The sequence below is a fragment of the Manis pentadactyla genome, chromosome 7, assembly GCF_030020395.1.
Source record: "Manis pentadactyla isolate mManPen7 chromosome 7, mManPen7.hap1, whole genome shotgun sequence".
NCBI classification, from domain to species: Eukaryota; Metazoa; Chordata; class Mammalia; order Pholidota; family Manidae; genus Manis; species Manis pentadactyla.
In genome coordinates this window covers 71,353,652-71,377,963 of record NC_080025.1, presented here as the reverse complement: position 1 = coordinate 71,377,963, position 24,312 = coordinate 71,353,652, and the positions used below count along the sequence as shown (strand labels likewise).

Sequence of the window (24,312 nt, the reverse complement as noted above, 5' to 3'; positions counted from 1 at the left end):
ATATATGCTTTACATAATTTTTCTCCCATTCTGTGGGTCTTCTCTTTACTTTCTTGATGATGGTCTTCTAAGCACAAAGTTTTAAATTTGGATTAAGTCCAATTTATCTAACTTTATTTTGTAGCTTGCACATTTAGTATCAAATCTAGGAAATTATTGATTAATCCAATGTCATGAAAGTTTATGTTTATAGTTTCTTCTAAGAGTTTTACATTTAAGTCTGATTCATTTTGAGTTAATTTTTGTATATGCTGTGAAGTAGTAGTCCACAAGCACCTTTTATAAATTTTTTTTTCACCTTAATAGTATGGAACTTTTAAACAGATTCAGATTCCAAAAGTCTTTCTTAGCTTTTGAAAGATTTGTTAATTCATCACAACTCTATTTTTCTATAACTGAGAAAAGTGTTTATCAATTTTTTTTTCACTTTGTGGCAGCTCAGTAGTTTCTGAAGTGTTACTTCTCTTCCTCCTATGGTATTGAGAAAGTTAACATGTCTTCTGAACACAACTTTTGTTGTTATAAATTTAGTACTGTGGTGTACTTAAGTTCTAATGTCTTTATACAGCTAATTTTATCTCTGTATTTTCTGTATTTGTTACTTCAAATTCAAATTTTCTATCTTATTTCAAATGTCTTATTTATATTTTTAGATGAATTTTTCTAATTATTTTCAGTCTGTGGGTAAGGAGAAATAAAAACTTTGAACAAATTAATTCAGTTTCTACCTTACTTCTCCATTTCTAGGTCTTCCCAGTAACCTATTAAAACAATTCTTTGTTTTTTTTAAAAACTTGGATTCTACTGACTCTACCAACCTCCCAGCTCTGGCTATTTCTCAGTATAACACCGCAATCCCTAAACAATGAAACTCTTACAGGGTTTTTTCCTCAATAGCTCACCTTGGCAAAAAGATCACGTGAATTCTCTAATACTTTTCCAGTACCCCTAGAAGAAGATTTATTGTATTTCTGTTACCCCTACTTTCTCCACCTAATCTTATCCTTGGATTTTCCCTGATTAGTATGTTCACATTTGCCTGTCTTAAGTCATGTAGCTCCTCCTTCTGTACTGGGGTAAACACTTATATAACCATTTTAAAAGACAGTCATTACTCTTTGTGAAGAGTGGAACAAGAAGAAATCACTTGATTCAGATACTCTCAAGACTCCTAAAGGATTAAAGATCATTTCTTATTGTTCTACAACTTCTTTTATCAGGGAGCATCCAGACAAAAGGTAAGGTACAACCATTCTTTGTAGCAGTTTGCTTTTATTTTACAAACCTAATCTTCCAAATACATTTGGCTAGAGGTTTGCAATCAAATTGACTTAGAATTAAGAAATTGCTTTAGTTTGATTTCAGTTAAAAATAAATCATTGTGTACATAGTTAAAAAAGAAAAACTTGTTTGTCTTCTTGCAACTGCATTTTTTAGTTAACTTCTAAGATGAGAATTCTGACATAAGTCATTTACTGCTTTTTTTGGGAATTACAGAGCCACTATATTCATATTTAAACACTATCTGTATGTGTGTGTATATATACATAAACATTATATATTCATGTGTTTATAAACATATACTAAGCCTTGTTTCTGTTTAAATAATCTATGTTTATATATTGTTACAAGAATATTTTTACTTGATGGACTTTTTTAGAGCTGAATCATTTCCTTTTTATCAGATAAGACGGCTAACACCTAAGAACAAAGCAAAAAGCATTTCCCTTTAAAAACTTAAACTTCTCGTTCTAAAAATAACCTATTCAAGAATTATTTCTACCGCACCCAACTATGTAAACCAAGAAACAAGACTGACATTTAGATTATTACTTTAATTTCTATTTAGAAAAGAGTATCATATCTTTAATGCAATCTTGTTACTGTATAGATCATTCTAATGTAAATTTGATTTTGAGTTCATTAATTTAGGATATTTAGGTTTGAGCTATAAGACTGGTACTATTTTTTATTTTCAAAGCCTTGGTATTATCCTCAATATTTAGTATCTTTCATAATTAAACCTATTTATTAGTGATGATAAAGAAACAAGTGTTTTATTTCATAAGATTCATTTCCAATGTCTAAAGTTTATCATCATCTTAGTGTGAATCTTTGGAAATATTATAAAAGAATCACATTACTTTAAAAGAATTTAGTAAGTATATATTAGATTTACTTTATACAAACACTTCTTTAAAAGTTAAAAGTCTTTCTATCCTGGATGAATTTATAATCATGACAATTACAGATACATGACTGATAAGACAGAAATAAGTCTGGAAATTTAGAAGTGTCTAAAGAAGCATAGTCTAATAAAACATTCTATGATGAAGCAATGTTCTATATCTGTGCTGTCCAGTTTACTAGACCATTAGCCATACATAGCTATTAAACACCTGAAATATGATACAGCAACTGAAAAACTGAACTAGTAATTTTATTTAATCTTAATTAACTTTAATTTACATAGTGGCATGTGGTTAGTGACTACTGTATTGAATAGTACACATCTAAGGTATTGAAATTATTGAATATTTTCATTTACAAATACTTTTGAAATGGAAAAAAAGTAGTTTCTTTAACAAATGCTATAAGTATAGATTAGTAGATTAGAGCTAAATAGGAATGCCTGCTCTCTTAATATGAATTTTTTCTATCATGAAAAATTAATAGCCCTAATTTTCACATGGTAGTGTATCATCTCTTAAATGTACACAAGAAAAACAACATTGGTACAGAACAGCCTCAAAATACAATTAAGCAATCATTAATTATATATTTGAATTAAAGAAGTAAATGATTCATTTATATTCTTTATAAGCAAAGATATATAAATAAATGTAATGTGGAAAGAGAAAGAATGCATAGGAATTTCATAGATATTTTTCTTCAAATTGATCTGGGAAATGTCATAGACAGAATGAAACTTCAAGAATTAACAAGAGTGAAAAACAGAACCGATTCAGAAAAATGATATGTCAGGCATAATGTGAAGCATGAAAAGTTAAACCAAGGTAGATGTATATGTTTAGTTGACAAACTGCATTTTCCTAAGAAGACACTGGATTTATCTGAGCACTATGACAAGGAGGAAATAAAATAGTTGATTACTTTAGAAACAAATGAGTCTTCATTCTAATTGCTAAGTCTTTAGGTGACTTTTCAAAATATATATTTGAAAAAATTAAAAGGACATTTAAACCTGGTTGTTTTGAAGTCTCTCAGAGCTGTAGAGATGTATTCAGATAAATGTTTTTCCATCAGTGCTACTCTGATCCAGGCTCTACCCTAAAAGGAAGAAGAAACAAACATAAAAAAAATTCGAAGTTAATATTTTTCCCACTGTATCATCAAGAACATTAGCATTTAATATATAAAGAGCCCATTCAAAATGTACATTTGATAAAGACTAAGAAAAATAAGTAGATAAAAAAGGTAAATTTTGTTTATATATATATATGGTATATATTTTGTTTCTCTGAAGGGAACACAGAATGTCATATTAATTTTCTATCCGATGAAAGGACAGAACCATTAGTACTGAGTTACTTGGGTTAGACACTTCTTTTGAATCACATAATGTAATCAGAAGACATAACTCGCTATTTCAATGACCAAAATAACATGCTAATTAAAATGAGTCCCCTTATAAAACATTTTGGAGGAGTCCATTCTAGTTAATACAAATAATAATTCTTTATCACTTGTTTAAGAAAATTTCCCGCCTATTATTTCAAAGGGCGGTTTTAGACAACTAATAAAGAACCAAATTTCATTATATATCATGCACCAAAATCATGACATTAAATTTGGTGATCCCCAGAGCTAACTATTAACAAATATATATATATATCAGAAAAGACAAACAACAAAACCCCAGAAGCATATTCTAGCACAAAATCACCAAAACAAATAATTCTGACCAAATGTAACTTAATTTTATTTTTGAAAAGGAGTAACATGATTCAATAGTTGGGACTAACCAGTTAATTTTTTTATAATCTAAAGCATTTCCTCAGGACTCTGATTAAAAATCAAAGAATAGAAGGGATCATATTTGTAATAGTCTATTTTCATTCTAACTCAACCCATTCACTAATCCCCAGAAAATCCATGAAGACTGACCATAGAGAAAATCAAAAACTACAATGACAGTTGAGAATAAAGGTGACACTAATCAATATATATGATGGTCAAGCACTCTTATGGAGAAAAAAAAAATTTAGAAATTAACTGTGGTTAGTTAACATAAACTCTTGGATAGGAAGGATCAAAAAGGAGTCAGTCTAGTCATTGGTAAAACTTGCCAGTCTAGAGCAGCAGTGTTGTTGGAAATAAAGTAATGACAGACTATGGTTATGTTGATGGGTTTGGCCAAGGTCAAACCCTTTTAGTTTGCTCAGTGTTCAATCCTTTGTTCCTGCTGAGTAAGCCTAAGGGGACCTACAATTAGATGTGGCAGATTGGAACTGAGGAAGAGGCAAGCCATTGGCGAGCAGTCTCAAGATACTCTCTTTAAATTTCATCTAAAATACACAGACTCGTAGTGGTGGCTTGAATCAAAAGGCTTCAGTTTCACCAAAACAGAAGCAGGGTAAGTTGTCCTCCAGAGAAAGACAGAGGAGACTGTGCTATTGCGAGATAAGAAATGTGGGGAAAGTCCTGCTTCCTGATTTATTAATTTTAATTCATACAAAACTGGGCTGCACCTAATTTTCTGTCCTTGGATGTTTACAGAATTCTCTGTTATACTGTGTTAATAAATAGTGTTAATTTTACGTTTTTTTGCTTTCAACAAAAGAACTTTTACTAGAATAGAAGATAAAAAGACTTATAAAAATTATTGGGGCCATGAAATCAGAAAGCCAAAAACTACTTTTAAGATTTTAGATTTTATCAGTTAGATAATGGTGAACTATGGAAGGTTTTTAGTTTTTCAGAGACAGAAACATTCATTTATTTGTTTGCCCCTGAAAGTTTTTGAAAAAAAATAAAGTAGTACTCAAGAATGTAATATATGCTTGGCTGTTTTAAGAACTGATATACATTAAAATATTTAATCTCCAAGAATTGTGCATTAGGTTACAATACTATCCCTACTTTACTTATATGAGCAAACAAAGCATAGACAAAACTAGAAGACAGGAAACTCACCACCAAATCGACCAACCTAATTGAATTAACGCCCATACTCTATAGCTTCCCTCCTGCTTCAGGTGCTAAATTGCAATAAATTGCAAATCAAGAGAGTTGAAAAGACAAATCACAGAGTGGGCAAAAGTATCTGCATTATATGTATCTGACAAAATATGTTCAGAAAATACAAAGAATTCTTATAAAAGACAAGTCAATTGAAAAAATGGTCTGGAAGGGGGAGGTTTTTAATTATGGATTTAATTTCTTTAGCAGATAACAGAATATTGTTTTTTCCTTTCTGTGTTAGTTTTGTGGTATTTTTTGAAGAATTTGTCCATTTCATCTAAATTTTCAAAGGTGTAAAATTACTCATAATATCTTCTTTTAGGACTTTTAATGTCTGTAACAACTATGGGGTTGGCCTTTTCTTCATCCCTCATATTGGTAATTTATAATCTCTATTTCTTCTTGAATAGTCTTGCTAGAAGCTTATCAATTTAATTACTTTTTAAAAACACCAACTTCCAATTTTTTTGGCTTTGCTGATTTTTGTTCTGGTGTACATTTGTTTCAGTTTAATTGTACTTCGTGATTTCTTCTACTATGGATTTTTTTTACAGCTATTCATTTATTTATTTTTATTAAGGTGTCATTGATATACAATCTTGTGAAGGTTTCACATGAGCAACATTGTAGTTACTACATTCACCTATATTATCAAGTTTTTATAGCTTCTTGAGATGAAAGTCCTCATAACTCATTTTCAGCCTTTACTCTTTTTCTTTCAATACACAAGACTATTGTTACACCTTGCCTATTTTCCTCTAAGAACAAATTTTTGTTTTATTTTCATTATCATTATTTTCCAAATATTTTTCAATTTCAATTGTAATTTCTTCTGTCATCCATGAGTGATTTAGATGTCCTTCTTGGTTCCAATTAATATAATCTTTTTCTAGTTATCTTTTAGATATTGATACTAGCTTAATTCTACTGTTAGATAACAAACTATATGATTTCAATCTGAAATTCATTGAAATGTATTGTAACTTAGCAAATTTTGTATAAGCTTTCTGTTTGGTAAGAATGAATATTCTATAATTTTCTATTTTGACTTCTTATATATTCCACTTTTCTAGTATTATTAATCTTTATATTTCTTAAACCTATTAAAATTACTTAAAAGTCCATTATCTGGATTTCCCACTGGTCTATTTCAATTATCTTTTTAATATTTCTTAGTTTTGACCATTTGATTTTTGTCTCCTGCTATGCCTGATTTCTGATTAAATATTGCACATTATATATGAAAATTTGAAGCAGCTTTAATACTACCTTTCTCTAGAGTACCTTTATTTTCCTTTTAGAAGGCAGGCAGTATACTTGAAAACTACCTTGCACCACCTAAGGGCAACACCTAATGGCCTTTTTGGACTGATCTTCATCTGAATTCCCTTACTCTCAAGATATAGTCTTTCTGAGGTCTCAAATAAAACCCCGGAGTGTTTACAGAGCTCCTCCGACTTATTTGACCTTGAACTCTAATCTCTGTTTCTCCAGAACTAGAGTGTGAAATATTTTTTATTGTAGTATACTTGATAAACAATCTTATATTAGTTTCAAGTATACAACACAGTAGGTCACCAGTTGTTCACATTATTAAATCCTTACTCACACTAGTGCAGTTACTATCTATCAACATAGAAAGGTGTTACAGAACGATTGGCTATATTCTCCATGCTGTATTACTATGCCTGTGACCAACTTATATTATGATTGAGAATTTTTGTGCCCTTTCATCCCTCTCGCCCTCCCCCATGATAACCACTAGTTACTTCTCAGTGTGTCTGAGTCTACAGCTATTTCATTCATTTTGCTTTTTGTTTTTAGATTCCAAAAATAAGTGAAATCATATGACATTTCTTTTTTCTGCCTGGCTTATTTCACTTACCACAATACCCTCTAGGTCCATGCATGTTGTTGGAAATGGCAGAATTTTTTTCTATGTTGTATTAATATTCCATTGTGTATATGTAACACATCTTTATCCACTCATCTATTGATGGACATTTTGGTTGATTCCATATCTTGGCTAATGTAAATAATGAGGCAATAAATACAGGACTACATATATGTTTCGAATCAGGGATTTTGTTTTCTTTCAGTAAATTCCTAGAAATGGAATTGCTGGGTCAAATAGTATTTCTATTTTCAGTTTTTTGGTGAATCTCCATACTGCTTTCCAGAGGTTGGACCAATTTACATTCCCATCAACAGTGTAGGGGGTGTTACTTTTTCTCAACATCCTCATCCAACACTAGTTCCAGTCATTTGGATAGTAGCCATTCTGACTGGTAGGAAGTGATATCTCATTGTGATTTTAATATACATTTCCCTGATAATTAGTGATGTGAAGCACCTTTTCTATTGCCTGTTGGGCAACTGTATGTCTTCTTTGCAAAAAATGTCTATTCAGGTCCTCTGCCCATTTTTAAATTGGGTTGTTTTTTTGGTATTGAGTTTTATGAATTATTTACATATTTCAGATATTAGCCCGTTACCAGACATACCATTTGCAAAAATATTCTCCTGTACTGTAGGATGCCTTTTTGTTCTGTTGGATGGTGTCCTTTTGTGCACAGAAGCTTTTAGTTTGATGTAGTCCCACTTATTCATTTTTAACTTTGTTTCTCTTGCCTGAGGAGATGTGTCCAGAAAAAAGTTTCTCATGTTTATGTTCAAGAGATTTTTGCCTGTTTTCTTCTAAGAGTTTTAAGGTTTTTACATTTAGGTCTATTAATCCATTTTTAGTTTACTTTTGTGTATGTAGTTATAGTAATCCATTTTCATTCTCTTACATGTAGCTGTCTAGGTTTCCCAAAACCAGTTACTAAAGAAACTGTCTTTTCCCCATTGCATATTCATGGCTCCATTATCGTATATTAATTGACCATAGATGCACTGGTTTATATCTGGGCTATTCTACTCCATTGACCTATGGGTCTGTTCTTGTGCCAGCACCATACTGTACTGATTATTGTAGCTTTGTAGTATAGCTTGAAGCCAGGGAGCATAATAACCCCAGCTTTGTTCTTCTTTCTCAGGACTGCTTTGGCTATTCAGGATCTTTTGTGGTTCCATACAAATTTTAGGATTATTTGCTCTAGTTCACTGAAAAATGCCCTTGGTATTTTGATAGGGATTGCATTGAAATGATAAATTGCTTTGCAGGATGGCCATTTTGACAATATTAATTCTTACTATGTATGAGCATGGTATAGCTTTTCATTTATTTGTGTCTTCTATTTCTCTCATGAGTGTCTTATAGTTTTCAGAGTATAGGTCTTTCACCTCCTTGGTTATATTTATTCCTAGGTATCTTATTCTTTTTGATGCAATTGTAAATGGAGTTGTTTTCCTGACCTCTCTTTCCATTAGTTCATTGTTAGTATATAGGAATGCAACAGATTTCTGTGTATTAATTTTGTACCCTCCAACTTTGCTAAATTTCATTATTAGTTCTAATAGTTTTTTGGTGGAGTCTTTAGGGTTTTCTATATAAAGCATCATGTCATCTGCAAATAGTAATAGTTTTGCCTCTTCCTTACCAATCTGGATGTCTTTTAGCTCTTCACCCTGTCTGAATTCCATGGCTAGCACCTCCAGTACTATGTTGAATAAAAGTAGTGAGAGTGGACATCCTTGTCTTGTTCCTGATCTTGTAGGAAAAGTTTGTAGCTTTTCGCCATTGAGGATGATGTTAGCTATGGGTTTGTTGTATATGGCCTTTATTATGTTGAGATACATTCCCTCTGTACCCATTTTGTTGAGAGTCTTTGTCATGAAGAGATGTTCAATTTTGTCAAATGCTTTTTCAGCACTACTGACATTATCATATGGTTTTCATCCTTTTCTTCAGTGGTATATCACACTGATTGATTTACAGATACCATAACATCCTTACAAACTTGGAATAAGTCCCACTTGGCCATGATGGATAATTCTTTTAATGTATTTTTTAATTCGACTTGCTAATATTTTGTTGAGGACTTTTGCATCTATGTTTATCAGGGATATGTACTTTTTGGAATACTCTACAAAGGATGGGTATTAGCTCTTCTTTAAATGTTCAGTAGAATTCAATTGTGAAGCCATCTGGTCCTGGAATTTTGTTTACTGGAATTGTTTGACTACCAATTCAACTTCATTGCTGGTAACTGACTGTTTAGATTTCCCACTTCTTCCTGGGTCAGTATTGGAAGGTTGCTCTTTTCTAGGAATTTTTCCATTTCTTCTAGGTTGTCCAATTTATCGGCATATAATTTCTCATAGAATTCTCTAATAATTCTTTGTATTTCTGTGGTGTCAGTTGTGACTATTTCTTTTTCATTTCTGATTTTGCTTATTCTGAACACTTTTTTCCTTGATAAGTCTGGCTAAGGGTTTGTCTATTTTGTTTATCTTCCCAAAGAACCAGTTGTTGGTTTCACTGATTTTTTCTATTGTTTTATTCTTATTTTATTTCTGCTCTGTTCTTTATTACATCCCTCCTTCTACTAACTTTGGGTTTCATTTGTTCTTATTCTAGCTTCTGTAGTTGTGAGTTTAGACTGTTTATTTGTGATTGTTCTTGTTTCTTGAGGAAGGCCTTTATTGCTCTGTACTGGTTCATAGAACACCTTTTGAGGCAGCACATATACTTTGAACTGTTGTATTTTTGTTTTCATTTGTCTCCATCTATTGATTGATTTCTGTTTTGATTTGTTCATTGAGCCACAGATTATTTAAGCACGTTGTTTAGCCTTCATGTGTTTGTGGGGGGTTTTGTTTTCTTTATGTGATTTATTTCTAGTTTGCTTGATACAATTTCAGTCTTTTTTATCCTGCTGCTTTTGGTAGAATGTTCTGTAGATGTCTGTTAAGTCTGTTTGTCTGATCTAGTGTGTTGTTCATTGTGCGTCAAATTCTTTATTTTCTTTCTGTTTGACCTGTCCATGTAAGTGCTGTGTTAAAGTCCCCTAATATGATTAAGTTGCTATTTCTCCACTTAATCAGTATTTGTTTTACATATTTAGGTGCTGCTATATTGTGTGCATAGATATTTATAATTTTTATATCCTCTTGTTGGACTATCATTATGTAATGTCCTTTTTTGTCTCATTACTTTGTTTTAAAATCCATTTTGTCAATACAAGTACTGCTACTCCTGATTTTTTTCTTCCTATTATTTGCATGAAATATCTTTTTCCATCCCTTTACTTTCACTCTATGTATGTCTTTAGTTCTGAAATGACAGTCTCTTGTAGGCAGCACACGGATGGGACTTGTTTCTTTATTCATCTGCCATCCTGTCTTTTGATTGGTGCATTCAGTCTATTTACATTTAAGGTAGTTACTGACTCAGGTATGTACTTATTGCCATTGTTTTCTGGTTGTTTTTGTAGTCTCTCTCTGATCCTTTCTCCCTCTCTTATACTTTTCTCTTGTTATCTGATGGTTTTCTTTAGGGTTGTGATTGGATTTCCTTTTTATTAATTTTTTGTATCTATTTTATAGGCTTTAGGCTTGTATCTACTTGTATCTCTTCTATCTATTTATAGACTTTACCATGAGGTTCATACATAGTGTCCTAAATATGTAACAGCTTATATTTGGTCACTCTATTTCAAAAACAGTCTAAAAGTACTTCTCTTTTCATCTTCTTTCTCCTCCACACTTTAGGTATTAGATGTCATAATCTTCATTTTTTGTGTATCCCTTGACTGACTTTGTGTATAGTTGATTTCTTTTTTTTTTTAACCTCATACTTGCTTAGTAAGTAATTGGTCTACTACTTTACTGTGGGTTTATTTTCACTGATGGAAAATATTTAGGCTTAAGAACATTTCTATCTACAGAAGTCCCTTTAACATTTCCTGTTAGTCTGGTTTAGTGCTGGTGAATTCTTTTAACTTTCATTTAACTGGAAAAGTTTGGACCTCTCCTTCAATTCTGAATGATAACCTTTTTGGGTAAAGGATTCTTGGTTGAAGGTCCTTCTGTCTAAATACATTAACTATTTCATGCCACTCCCTTCTGGCCTGTAAAGTTTCTGCTGAGAAATCTGCTGATAACCTTTGGGGTTGCCCTTATAAGTAATTTTTTGCCTCTCTCTAGCTGCCTTCAGTACCCTCTTCTTATCCTCAATCTTTGTCATTTTAATTATTACATGTTTTGGTGTTGTCTTCCTGGGGTTCCTTTTGTATGGGCCTGATTGTCTATTTCCTTCCCCAGACTGGGAATTTTTCAGCAATTATTTCTTCAAAGATACTTTCTATTTCTTTCTCTTCTCCTTCTGATACCCCTATTATGAGAATATTATTTCATTTGGAGTTGTCACATAAGCTTGTATCCTCCTCTTGATTCTAGAGATTCTTTCCTCTCTCTGTTCCTCAGCTTTGCTGTTCTCCTATTCTCTAATTTTCATCTCACTGATTGTCTCCTCTACCTGCAGTAATCTATAATTCATTCTCTCCATCATATTTATCATTTCAGATAATTTATTCTTCAGTTCAGGGAAGCTCTTCTTCAAATCTTCTATCTCTTTGTTGAAATCCTCCCTGAGATCATTGATAACTTTCTGCAGATCAGTGAGATTTATGAGTGTTATTTTGAAATCTTTATCAAGAAGATTGGTGATCTCCATTTCATTTAGCACTCTTTCGTCATCTTATCCTGTTCTTTTTTGAAACATATTCCTCTGCCTCCTCATTTTGTCTGGGTTGCTATGTTTCTTCCTTTCTATTTGATAGAGCCTCTATGCTCCTGGACTTAAGAGTAATGATTTTATGAAGAAGGCACTGTGTGGTGCCCAGAAACTCAAGGCTCTTTCCTCACTTGTGCCTGATTCTCCTTTGTGGTAGCCATAGTTGCTGTTGGGGGGCTGTGGGAGGGCCACCTTTCTGTCTGTCAGCTAGCCGTGGCTAATCTCTATCAGCAGAGGCCCTTTGTGAGCCCTGCAGAGGTGCCTCTGCTGGGATCACTGTAGGTAGGGCCACCCTCTGCCTGCCTGCAACAATAGTGATGGTGGAGTTGCTGGGTGGGTGGGATAGCAGGGCAGGTGTACAGTAGAGCAGGGCTGGACCTCCAGAGAAGAGAAAGTGGCATTTGGAGCTGGTCCCCACGGCCACTCTCCCAGCTGGGCTGAGAGGGCTGGGAAAGCTGGAATGCTTCTCTCCACCTGCCAGGTATCAAAGTCTCCCTGTGCCTCCCAGGCAGCAAAGACTGATTGTCTCCTCTGCTGGGCTGAGTGGGCTGGGTGGGCAGGCTGGTGGGTATGCAGAGAAGCTCCTCAGGGCTGAGACAACAGTCATGGGGATGGAGTGCCTGGCCTGGGCTGAGGGAGGGCTTGGGAAGTGTCATTCACCTGCCCTTTCTCCTGTGGAGGGAGCTCCATCCAACCTAGCCCCTCTGGCACCCTTTCTGCTGCTGGTATATCTTTCAAACTGCCACCTTTGTGTTGGATCTCAGCAGGACTGATGTAGTGTGCCTGTCCTCCACAAGCAGGAGTCTCAGCCTCCCAGAGTGCTCTAACTCTCCTTGGTGTCCAGCCCCTATCAGTGATCAAAGCCCAATGCAGTATGGACTTCTGTTTCCAGGGCCAGGTGTGCAGAGTTTCTGAGTGCTTATCCCTTCCCTGCTCTGTTCCTCTCCCTCCCATTTGTAGAGTGGGATGGGAAAAGGCTTGGGTCTTGATCAAGTGCACCTCTGCCAGTTTGCCTATGTTACCTTCTCTTCTTCACCAGGTGTAGATGGTCTGGTCTGCAGTCTTCAGGTCATTTTTGGGGTTAGTTGTTTTTGCTATAGCTGTTTTCTTGATGTGTACATGGGAGGAGTTTCCCATCTTACCTTCCTACTCTGCCATCTTTTTCACCAGAAGACTGAAATCTTTCATTAGCTTTTTTTACCCTCCTACCTTCTCAGATACCTTCCCTCACAGGAAAACTGCATGTATAATTTCAGGTACATTTGTCAATGGTTCTCGCCTCTCAATTAAGTCCCAGTTTCACTGGCAGGCCCAAGCTCCAACTTCTTTTCTTTAGCCCAAGGAAACTAAAACAACTATCCCTGACACTGAGTATACTCTGTACTTAGTGTCTATACCTGTGATGGGAACAGAAAAATATGCCCAGGCTAAAAACCAAGATGAATGTAGGGCTCGCTGTGTGTACTATCCTTCTTTCCAGTATTATGGCCACTCAAGTTCTCATGCCTTGGTTGTTCTCTATGTCTTAATTTTGTTGCTTTGTGTACTTTAACCAACCTTTATGGTTTGTTACAAGCTAAGCAGAAACTGATTTATCTCTCACCTCCAGGATAATCTCTTTTAGACTCCAATTACACCTAACTTGACTCTCTGCTCTCACTCTTCCCTTCTATGCATTCTCCATACTGTACCCAGTTGATTTTTTTTCAGATGTGTATCAGACTACAGTACTGTATTGCTTAAAAAATATATTAAAAGTAAAAAAGAAACCCTCAAATAACTCCCCAATTGAGAATGATATCTAAACTCTTAATCATGACCATATCTTATATTCTACACCTTGATTTCTCTGCTCAGTATCTGCACAGCACATTTCTTCCCATAATTCACATCCTGGCTCAAATGTTATCCCCTCAGAGAAGCCTTCTCTAACTACTCTATCTGAGAGTGTGCCCTCTTCCATGACTACTAACACTTTTTAACCTCTTAACCAGTTTCATTTTTTTCATGGCCTCTGGAATTATATTAAGTATGTATATATACATATAGTTTCTTATATTACTAAAATGTCATATACATAATACTTGCTCTTTGCTTTCTTTTTCACCACTGTCATTATATCCAGTACTACAACAGCTTTGGCATATAGTAGGTACTCAATATATACTTGTTCAATAAGTTGATAAAACTAAAAGGAGTTAAGTAACTTGCTCATAGCCAAAAGGCATTGGAAGAACCAGTGAAAAGTGGAGAAAAGGAATGGTATGAGGAAAATAGTATTTTAGAAAGATTCATATGAAGTTAGTTTTTTAAATGGTGAGATTGTAAAACAAATGGGCAGAATCAGAATATCTGTTTTTTGCCTGGGAAATTGTTTCTTTATAAAGCTTCCAAGACCTTCTGACGTTTTTCCAGGTTTGGGCCCATCACAATAAAGAACGGGGGATAGGAAATGTCAAATATTGGTTAAAAGAGGAGGTAAGATTTGTGAGTCAGTAATAGAAAATGATCATAAGGCACCTCTGCAGTACTACATTTTATTGTAAAGTTCTACTGTTTGGTGTCTCTGGGGTATCTGTGATTAATACCCTCTCTGCCTCTGCCCCTTTCAGTAGAAAATTTGGCTAAACTGCCTCTGGGAAAGAACAGACAAAGCCAGCTTCCAAATAAGGGAAAAAATAAACAAGACAATGAAACCAAGAAAGCTTAGGAAGGATTAGAGATTTACATCATAAGAATGTGTTAAGGGCTACATTTATATTCTGACATGGTATAAGTACTCAATAAAATTTTATTAGAAGGATGCATGGATATATGAATGGTTAATGTGACTAGTATATTCACAAACTGTTCTAATATGTTAAATTCAGTAACAGAAGGAATGTACAGGGTGAGCAACTACAAACTAGGAAAGCCTAACTTAGCCAAAAACAAGAACTCAAAAAAAAAAAAGAACTATTCTTAAAGACATAGAAAAAGAAAAAAAAACCCAAAACACAAGATATGCAGGTTAGAGGAACTCAAGAACAGCACAGAGCTCATACTATGAGGCAAAAAAAAAAAAAAAAAAAGCAAAAAAGGATTTCTTGAGCTTGAAATGAGATGGAATACTAAGAAAATCCCATGTAAAATTACCTGCAACATCAGTAACAGTAGTAACTAAGGACCCAGTGGGAACTCTCTGTCAGAGATCATATATTATAAGTAATCAGCCCAATGGTAGATGGGGATGATGGGTGAGTTCAGAAAAGAGTGAAGTAAGTGCCTGTTGAGATGAAGGTATTTTTCTAAGAGAGCTAATTCTAGTCTGAAACCTAAGTCAGTCAATGTATGGAAATCTCATATCCCAGAACACCTGCACATTGTAGAAAGACTAGCTGCAAATATACCTGAGATGGAAAGATTACATCATGACCTTCAATTTGAATATTCTATTCTATTATTACGCTATGTTTAGGCCCTGAAAAATTGGCACAATTGGTCACAGACTAATAAACAAAGAAAGAGGACTGTTAGCACTTCATAGACCTTAGCATACAGTGACTAGGTTATCAGACCTCCCATGGTGGCAAGCTTCTACAACAGTGGCACTAGGACACAAGTAAACCTGACTCTAGCAACTTGAGTAAATTTAAAGAATGTTTCTATACTGAATTAGTCATTGCTCCACAGTGCATCTTGTCTTCCACTGCTTAAAATGTTGTCCATATAAACCTCAAAGTGTAATCAGACCGAATCTGGCTTTCTCTATAGAAATAAAAGATGAAGATCTAACTGTTTTGGCCCCACGTGTACTGAACTGCACACTGTTTAGGAGGCAAATTTGGTGCTTCCATTCTATGTTTTCATAGTATCAAGGCTCGATGAGAATGCCACATATGCTAGTAGTTACTCCAGGCAGGAGCTCAAAGGCTCAATAAATCTCCCATCTGAATATTTAATCCTGCAACCCTGCACTTGGCAGGTGTGATTTAACAGAGTAGACTAAGTATTTGGTCTTCCCACTGTAATAAAGATAGAGGTAATCACCTTCGCTAACTGACTTTTCCCAGCATAACCAGGCAAATCACAGATCTCTTTTTCTCACTACATGGAATCCATTTGAGGCCTGACAAAACAAAGATACAAATGTAAGACTGGAACATGATTGTTCTTTGGTATTTTGCGATATTCAACACTGTTTTTTTTTTTTTTTAACAGAATAAATATTAACTCTGCTGGGCAGCATGTTGCTGTGCAGGGCCTAGTCCTGGGTCATTAGGGTTTGGGTTTCTTTAGTCCAAATACTGCATTTATAATGTTAGTTAACTTCTCAATTACCTTTTCTATTTTGGGAGGTAGTTTCTATCGTACAGACTTGATTCATTCAAATTACAGCTAATCTTTTAGTCTTAACCTATAGACCAAGAAATTACTCTTAAACTATAAAGAAAACATGAGACAAAAAGATACAAATTCACTAAGATGCAAAGGAGAATTCAAACTGTACATTTTTAAAGACTGTAGCCAATGAATTTGAAAGTAAATTTAAAAATTCAGTAGTTTTGAGAAAATGTAGGCCAAAGGACTAAGACAATAATTGTGACTAAAAAGAAAGCTGTTAATACACAATAAAAATCAAGATTTAAACATCCATGAGAAAAAAATGTAATTAAAAAAAATCTAGCTCATATTTGACTTAAAAATGAAGACCTTTATTGGCTTAAAAAGTATGTGAGGCAGAGAAGAAAACTGAGTCAATCTAAAAGAGTTAGAAGATACTGAAGCAGAGAGCTCACTGTCACTCAGACAGCCCCTCTGCTGGAGAATGGTCGGAGGAGTGAAGGAGGGAGCGGCAGCTTTAGAGTGAGAATTCCAAAGCTCCAGTCTTCAAAAGGTGACAAAAATTACAGATATCAGCTTTATCTAAAAATACAATTACATATAATAAATTTCAAATGTTTATGTTTCTGATTATGTCACTGAACTTAATTACAAATATTGTTTTTAAAACTTTGATGTTCAGTTCAGATTTTATGAAATCTTTAATTTCAATATATATTTGTCAATTTTGCTAGCCAGAAATTTTCCAAAAGAAAAAAAAACCCTAAATATAAAAATGGATACAGGAATAATAAACTTAGGAATAACAATTTTGAAAGATGATTTTTATATTTTTAATTATTATACAGACATGTAATTTATAAGTTTATAATTGTGAAATCATGGATTGAATTATATCTTGATCTTAAAAAACTGCATACATGTTTTCAATCTTTATTTTCTACCTATTCTTCATTCTGCAACTCTTAAGTGTCAAAAAGAGTAAGGGAAGTTACTATAACAATCCAAAAAATAAATAAATAAAACTCCTAAATTCAAGCTGATATTCCTTATAACAGCAGCTCAGACTTTTTAATAATCTTAAAAATTATTGAGAACTCCAGGGGAACCTTCCTACACTGCTGGTGGGAATGTAAGTTACTTCAATCATTGTGGAAAGCAATATGACGGTTCCTCAAAAAACCTAAAAATAGAAACACCATTTGACTTGGGAATTCCACTCCTAGGAATTTACCCAAAGAAAACAAGTTCCCAGATTCAAAAAGACATATGCATCCCTATGTTTACTGCAGCACTATTTACAACAGCCAAGATATGGAAGCAACATAAGGGTCCATTAGTAGATGAATGGATAAAGAAGGGGTGGTACATATACACAATGGAATACTATTCAAACGTAAGAAGAAAACAAATCCTACCATTTGCAACAACATGGATGGAGCTGGAAGGTATTATGCTCAGTGAAATAAGCCAGGCAGAGAAAGACAAGCACCAAATGATTTTCCTCATTTGTGGAGTAAAACAACAAAGCAAAATCGAAGTAGCAAAACAGCAGCAGACTCACAGACTCCAAGAAGGGACTAGCAGTTACTAAAGTGGAGGGGTGTGGGAGGGCCAGTGGAGAGGGAGGGAGAAGGGGATTGAGGGGTATTATGATTAGTACACATGGTGTGTATGGGGTCACCGGGAAGACAATGTAGCACAGAGAAGACAAGTAGTGACTCTGTGGTATTTTACTACACAAGGGACAGTGACTTCAATGGGGTATGGGGGAACCTGATAACATGGGTGAATGTAGTAACCACAATGTTTTTCATGTGAAACCTTCATAAGAGTGTACATCAATGATACCATAATTTTAAAAAATTATTGAGGACTCAAAGAGCTTTTATATAGTTATATCTATCAATATTCACTTTCTTACAAATCGAAATCAGAAAGTTTTAAAATATAGGTAATTAAAAAAAAACAGTTTTATGTTAACATAAATATTTTAATAAAATAACTATCTTTTCCTAAACAAAAATATAAGTAAGAAAAGTGGCTTTGTTCTACATTTTTTCAAATCTCTTTCATATATGGCTTAATAAAGGAGAACTAGATATCTATTTCTTCATTAAGTGTTTATAATGTATTGCTTTGATTGAAGCACCTGAAGAAAATCTAGCTTCAAAAAGATATATAGTTAGAAAAAGGAATTTTTTAATGGCCTCTCAGATAATTGTGAATATCCTCCTTAGATTCTACATCAAAACCAGTAAGTGATCATCTCTTAACAGTTAGATGCAACATGGAATCTATAAACATATCAATGAACTTTTCATACTGTATTACATTAAATCCACTAATCTGTCTTGTACTTGGAATGGATCTTTTACCCGCACATGATTTTATAATTCCATGCACTGGTCACTTGGAAAATATGAGTTAAGAAGGTCTACCAAATATTGACACATTTCATTAAACAATTAAAAGATACATTTGTTAATAGCAACATTAATGTTACCAGAAAAGTCTGTAAGTGATGGGAAGCTATTAAGCTTAGGATAGTGAATATAAGTTTGCCAAAATTCTAATTTTTAATGTTACCATTGTCAGCAAATACTGTCATCTGTTTTCCTTGAAATGACAAGCTCACTTCATTTTTATCCAAGAAATATCTACCAAATGAGTAAGTCTAAAAAACTATGTATGTTTTTCTAATTCAAAATAGTATTACAAAAGTATGATAGTGCCTAATTCAGCTTATAACTAACTGTATGAGTACTTTTCCTTGAGACACTATTTCAATATGCTGCAGAAATGCTTTATGCGTACTTCCAATTTTATCACTCAGGTTATTAAAAAGATTGGCACTCAAAAGTACAAATGGAAAATAACATCTTGGTATTATATGAAAATAGTTTTGATATTAAGGATTCTCAGGATTTTATAAGACACTGAGAGCCACTGATTTAGACAATTCAAGAAATGTAGAAACTTCATAGACAGGAAATATTTTACTGTGCTTCTCAAAAAGGAAATTCATAGTGACTGGTTTCATACATTCCTGCTATTCATAAGGCAACAGTGAAAACAAGGGCATTCTAAAATAACTACATGTAGTTATTAAAAAAATGGAAACAAGCCTTGGGAAGATGTTAAATTTAGTCAAGTACTTAACCTCAACAAAGAAAAAAATATTTTATACAGCAAAAAGCTCAAAGTCTTCTACTTGGGTCAAAACAGTTTAGGATTAGATTATATACATTGCATATTATTATTCATGTCTTACCTTAGCTCTAGAGGAACTGATATTTTCCATATTTTCAATGCTGCAGATACAATTCTGTGAAACTTTCCGGCAAGCCACTCTGATATAGTCCCAGAAGCTACGAGGACTTTCATAACCAAACCAGGTTACTTGACCTTCAGGAGACAAATTTTAATACAAAATAAAAGAAAACTAGACTAGCAAATTCAAAATATAAGAACAATAAAATACTGAAAAATAAAGGCAGCATAGTGTGCTATAGTAGAAAGGGCACTGATCTCTGTCAAAAAGCTTTAAATCCCCTCCTGTTCTACCTCTAACTAGCAGTATTACTTTAGACAATTTATTTAATGGACCTGGATCAAAGTTTTCTCAACAATAAAATCAAACAAATGAAATAAAAAAAAGGACAGAACAGGAAAGAGTTTCTTGTAGTTTAATAACCTATTATTCAAGCAGTCTTAGCACACAGAAAACTCTCCCTGTAGTTCTAATTAAGCATTAAATTCAATGTCAACAGTTACATTCTAAAGCTTTCTCTTCTTTAAAAAGAAGAAATAACATAACCCTTTTCCTCCGCTTCACAGGGTAAATAAAAGGAATGAAACAATGTGTAGTCTATCCTATAAGTAAATATGATCAAGTAAAATCTTACACCCACTGATCATTCATAATTTTCTACCCAACCATTCTCATCTATAAGTTCATCTGCTCTCTTCTAGTCACTATCCATGAAAAGCCTTTCAGGCATTAACCATTCTAATTTTTCAGATTTGGGTAAGTATGTGTCTGTTCATAAGCAAATGTTCTTTTGAGTGTACCTTATGTTTACTTGATTATCTCACATATTAGGTGATAAGATCACTAAGGTAGGGATTGTGTCTTATTTGTCTTTAAATCAATCTCCAACACTTGACACCATGCTTGACTCACAGCAGGTATTCAGTATTTGTTAAACAAATCAATTGGGAAATTGGCAAAAAACAGATCTTAACTGCAATGCATATAAAATTTTTTAAATCTAGTGTCTTTTCATATGAAAATAATGTTTCAATTAACAATTTGGAATTAGGATGTTTGCATGCTATAATACAAATATCAAATATTTTGGGCAAATATAATTACCTTTATATATAAAAATACAAAAGCATCTACAAATCCTTATTCAAGTATCTATACTCCATCTTTCTTTAAAAATCAAATCTTACTACCTAAATGTAGAAATCTATAGGAATATTTACAATCTCCCTTCTTCCTCTCAATTTCTCCCCATGACTTTCCTTTGCCCCCTCTCTGAGTTAATAAAGTTCTTAGTACAGTATCACAGTACAGTTTGTCTTTAGGGAAATTTTCATGTCACCAATTTGTTAGTCATTTGGAGATGAGGCAGGATGCCTAGTGGCTAAGAATATCGGTTTCTGAGTCAGGTGGACCTGAATTAGATTACTTTTTAGCTATATGATCTTGATCAAGTGACTGAACTTCACTCTAAGTCTGGGTTTCTGCTATAAATTGACAATAATGGTAGTACCTACTTGATAATACTGTTGCAAGGATTAGATGAGATAATGTATATGCAGCAATTAGTACACAGCCTAGTACAGGTGTTAACAGTTATTATGAGTGTTATTATAATTGTCATACAAATAATTAAGAAACCAAAGCACCCTCTCCACTACAAAGTGGGAATGAAATACAAAATTAAGTTTTTGTCACTATTTGCTTAAAATCTAGAAAAATCCTTAAAATTTACTCCCTAAACCAAACTTTTCTGATATCAACTATTCCACATTTACCACCCCAAGGCATTTCTAGTCTCAACTAATTTTTCTTGGCTTCTATTAATTGGGATCATTCCATACTTTAAAAATGAGAGGCACAGCTCCCTGACTTCCCTCAAAAAATGGGGCACTATACACTGACAGAGATTTTAAAGAAAAGGAACATCACATGGTTTGTTTGACTTTATTTTAAACCTTCTCATGAAACCTGACATGCTAAGGAAAGTAATTTATGAGAAGTTTTAAAACAGAGCTATTGAAAAAAACCAAAAGAATATAACAAAGCCCCAATTTTGGAGGAGAGGAAACATACAGAAACTAAAAATCTACTCTTAGGTTAAACAGAGAAGCAATGGGCACTAAATCCTTATGACTCCTGCTTTTAAGAAGATATGGTATCTACAAGACTTTTATAGATATCATGAGATAATGACAAGATTTCCCAGATACTCATTACCCAAATAATGAGAAACGTAGTGATTAACAGAATGACATATCATCATGGCTTTCAGGGCCTTAATAAACCAGTGGTATCTTCACAATGCTTTTATCTACTCAGCAAACGATGTGAGGATGACTTGGCTTGATTCTGCCTTTCCTCCTCTTCCACAGGCATCATTTCCACAGTGATGTTCTTAATTCAAGACACTGAATTTTTCACACTGAGAAGGATCTGTTTTGATTTAAAAAAAGTGGATGCCCTTCTTAGGACCTCCAAATTCTCATGTAAACTGTCTCTATATCCTAAAATTATATTTACATAATTAATAATTTTGGTATCTAATTAAAAATTATGGAATTGTTCAATTTGTTATTTGTTATTATTTGGACATCACTTTTACTTACACAGATTAACTGCCAGCAAACGATATACTTGAACTATTAGTCTGTAACCACTATTAACTGGAAAATTAAAAAACAAAACTACAAGCTGATCATGCCTTTAAAAGTAACTACTGAAGTAATAAATAATCACTCCCAAGGTATTCTGACTTCCTTTAAAAATAACCACAAAAGAAATCACATAGCAAGGAACTAATTAGTCTATAACTGAAGAAACTTTATTTTAGAGAAGAAATATATGCTGTCACAGAATTTTCTTTCTAAAGCTCTTCATTAGAATAGGTATATACTATGCTTTCAATTATATGTGTTCTTAGTAGTTAACTTTTTACCAATGACAAAGTTAACCTTTCAAAACTTATTTCCATCCTGTCAATCCAACTCTAATTCATTTCAGACACAGAAATAAGTGATGAGAAGTTTGTTAAACTAAAAGATGATCTGTTACTAATCAGCTCTGTGATGTCATTCCCACCAAACTGCCTTTGTAGCACCTAAAGACAGCCTTATAGTCTGTAGGGTCCACTGTTATTCTAAAATTACTCTTCTGTTTTATTTAAATTAGACATCTATTCACATCACACAGTAGGTTTCTAAGAACAGGAACTAAATTTTCTGAAGTGGTTTTTTACTAAGTAGTGACTAATGACACATCTGATAATACAAAATATAAATGAATCTGTTTGTAACTTCCTTTCTCCAGTCTTTGGATTACTGCTCAACTATGTAAGAAGCAAATAAAAAACTTGTCTCACAAACTGAAATTCAGTTAGTTACAACACTTCACCTAGATGACCTATCAAACGCTATCACCTTGGAGCTATTTACCTTGAAAATCAATAAAAGATAGATAGTTCCATCAAATTTTAATAAACCACTCTGACATCACTGCAAAAGTTTTCAGATACTTAAAAGAAATTTGTTGTTTGTGGATATATTGTTGTCAATATATTAAAACTTAGATATTTAATTTTTAACTTTATTCCCTAAATTTTATGAAATCCTAAATTTCATACTACTAATTTATGAAAGTCAGTTTAATATTTTCCACTATAATTTTATGAGAGACAATTCCCATTGCCTATAAGAGGTCAGAATCTTTTCCTTTAAAAATAAAAAAGTACTATTATCAGTAGAGATTCATATTTATTTAGACCACCTAGCTTTGAAGGTAAAATTATGACCTTGATTAATTTTCTAAATGAAATCTTATATCATGTTCAAAAAAAAGAAAAAAATTTAAACACATTAAAAACAACTTCAATTACATTTTAAGCTGTAGCTTATGGAGTCTAGATTAGATGCTCAATTGTATTTATACTGCTAGGTCTGTATGTTACTTATAGGATGCCTCAAGTAAATCTTTAGCAACTATGAATCAGTTACTAATCTATAAAACGTAATTTTTATCCTTTGCTAGTGAAAATTAATGACTTGCTCAGTGGCAAGAAATTCATTACAAGTATCTAAAATATGTATCTATACCATAAAAATTAGTTAATACCTAATCTTCCAAAATAAAAAAAATTAAAATAACCAGGTTCACCAAAAATCTGAAAATTGAACTTGACTTAATAAGCTTTTTTATGCTGGTGATTTTATCACCTTTCCAAGCAGAGTACAAGGTTCTGTTTTCTTCCACCAGTGTTTTTAACATCACGCTTAGAATACTGGCAGATTGAATTAGAGCACCAAAGGCTGAAGTCCATACAGAGAGCTATGCATAAATGTTCAGTTCTGAAGAAATCAAGCAAGCGTAATTTATTTCATATACGTAGGGAACATGAAACAAAAGAAACTGTTTAAAATGATTACTTGTAGGAACAAGGACTGAGGAAAGGAGAAGACATTTATTTTCTACTTTCTATCTTTTGTCTATGATCTTTAAAAATGATGATAATGCATATATTTCTAATTTAAAATTTAACAAAAGGCTAGGTCATAAGTACAGGGGCCTAGCAGTGTTTTGCTTACAGTAGGAACTAAAAAGTTGTGAATAAAGGCATATATTCTACCTAAGAGACACGGCACTAAGGAATATATTCCCACTAATGGTTCAAGAATGACAAAGCAGTTATTGTTGATACAGCTCGTGTGTGTTTTTCTGAGCAACTCTGGAAAATTCACACTGCTTCCCTAACCCCCAGTTTGCACATAACACAGATATTATCACACAGCACTTACAAAATTGGGACAATAACCAATAATTCTTGTACCATTAATTATAA

General features: G+C 33.3%; 2 protein-coding genes across 6 annotated transcripts in view; one reads left to right on the top strand and one right to left on the bottom strand.

Annotated features, from left to right (window-relative positions):
• RUNDC3B (RUN domain containing 3B) overlaps positions 1 to 24,312 on the bottom strand; it is a 158,341-nt gene that overhangs the window by 89,713 nt on the left and 44,316 nt on the right. For all 5 annotated transcript variants that reach the window (XM_036911846.2, XM_036911848.2, XM_036911847.2 and 2 more), the window contains 2 exons: positions 19,482 to 19,615; positions 3,206 to 3,291 (listed from right to left, as the gene is read on the bottom strand). In XM_036911846.2, the coding sequence (XP_036767741.2) occupies positions 3,206 to 3,291; positions 19,482 to 19,615 (220 nt within the window). The remainder of the gene's footprint in view (positions 1 to 3,205; positions 3,292 to 19,481; positions 19,616 to 24,312) is intronic.
• The window catches only part of ABCB1 (ATP binding cassette subfamily B member 1), a 223,087-nt gene continuing 199,914 nt past the window's right edge, over positions 1,140 to 24,312 (top strand). Inside the window, exon 1 of the mRNA XM_057504470.1 lies at positions 1,140 to 1,238. The gene's annotated coding sequence lies outside the window, so the exon portion shown is untranslated. The remainder of the gene's footprint in view (positions 1,239 to 24,312) is intronic.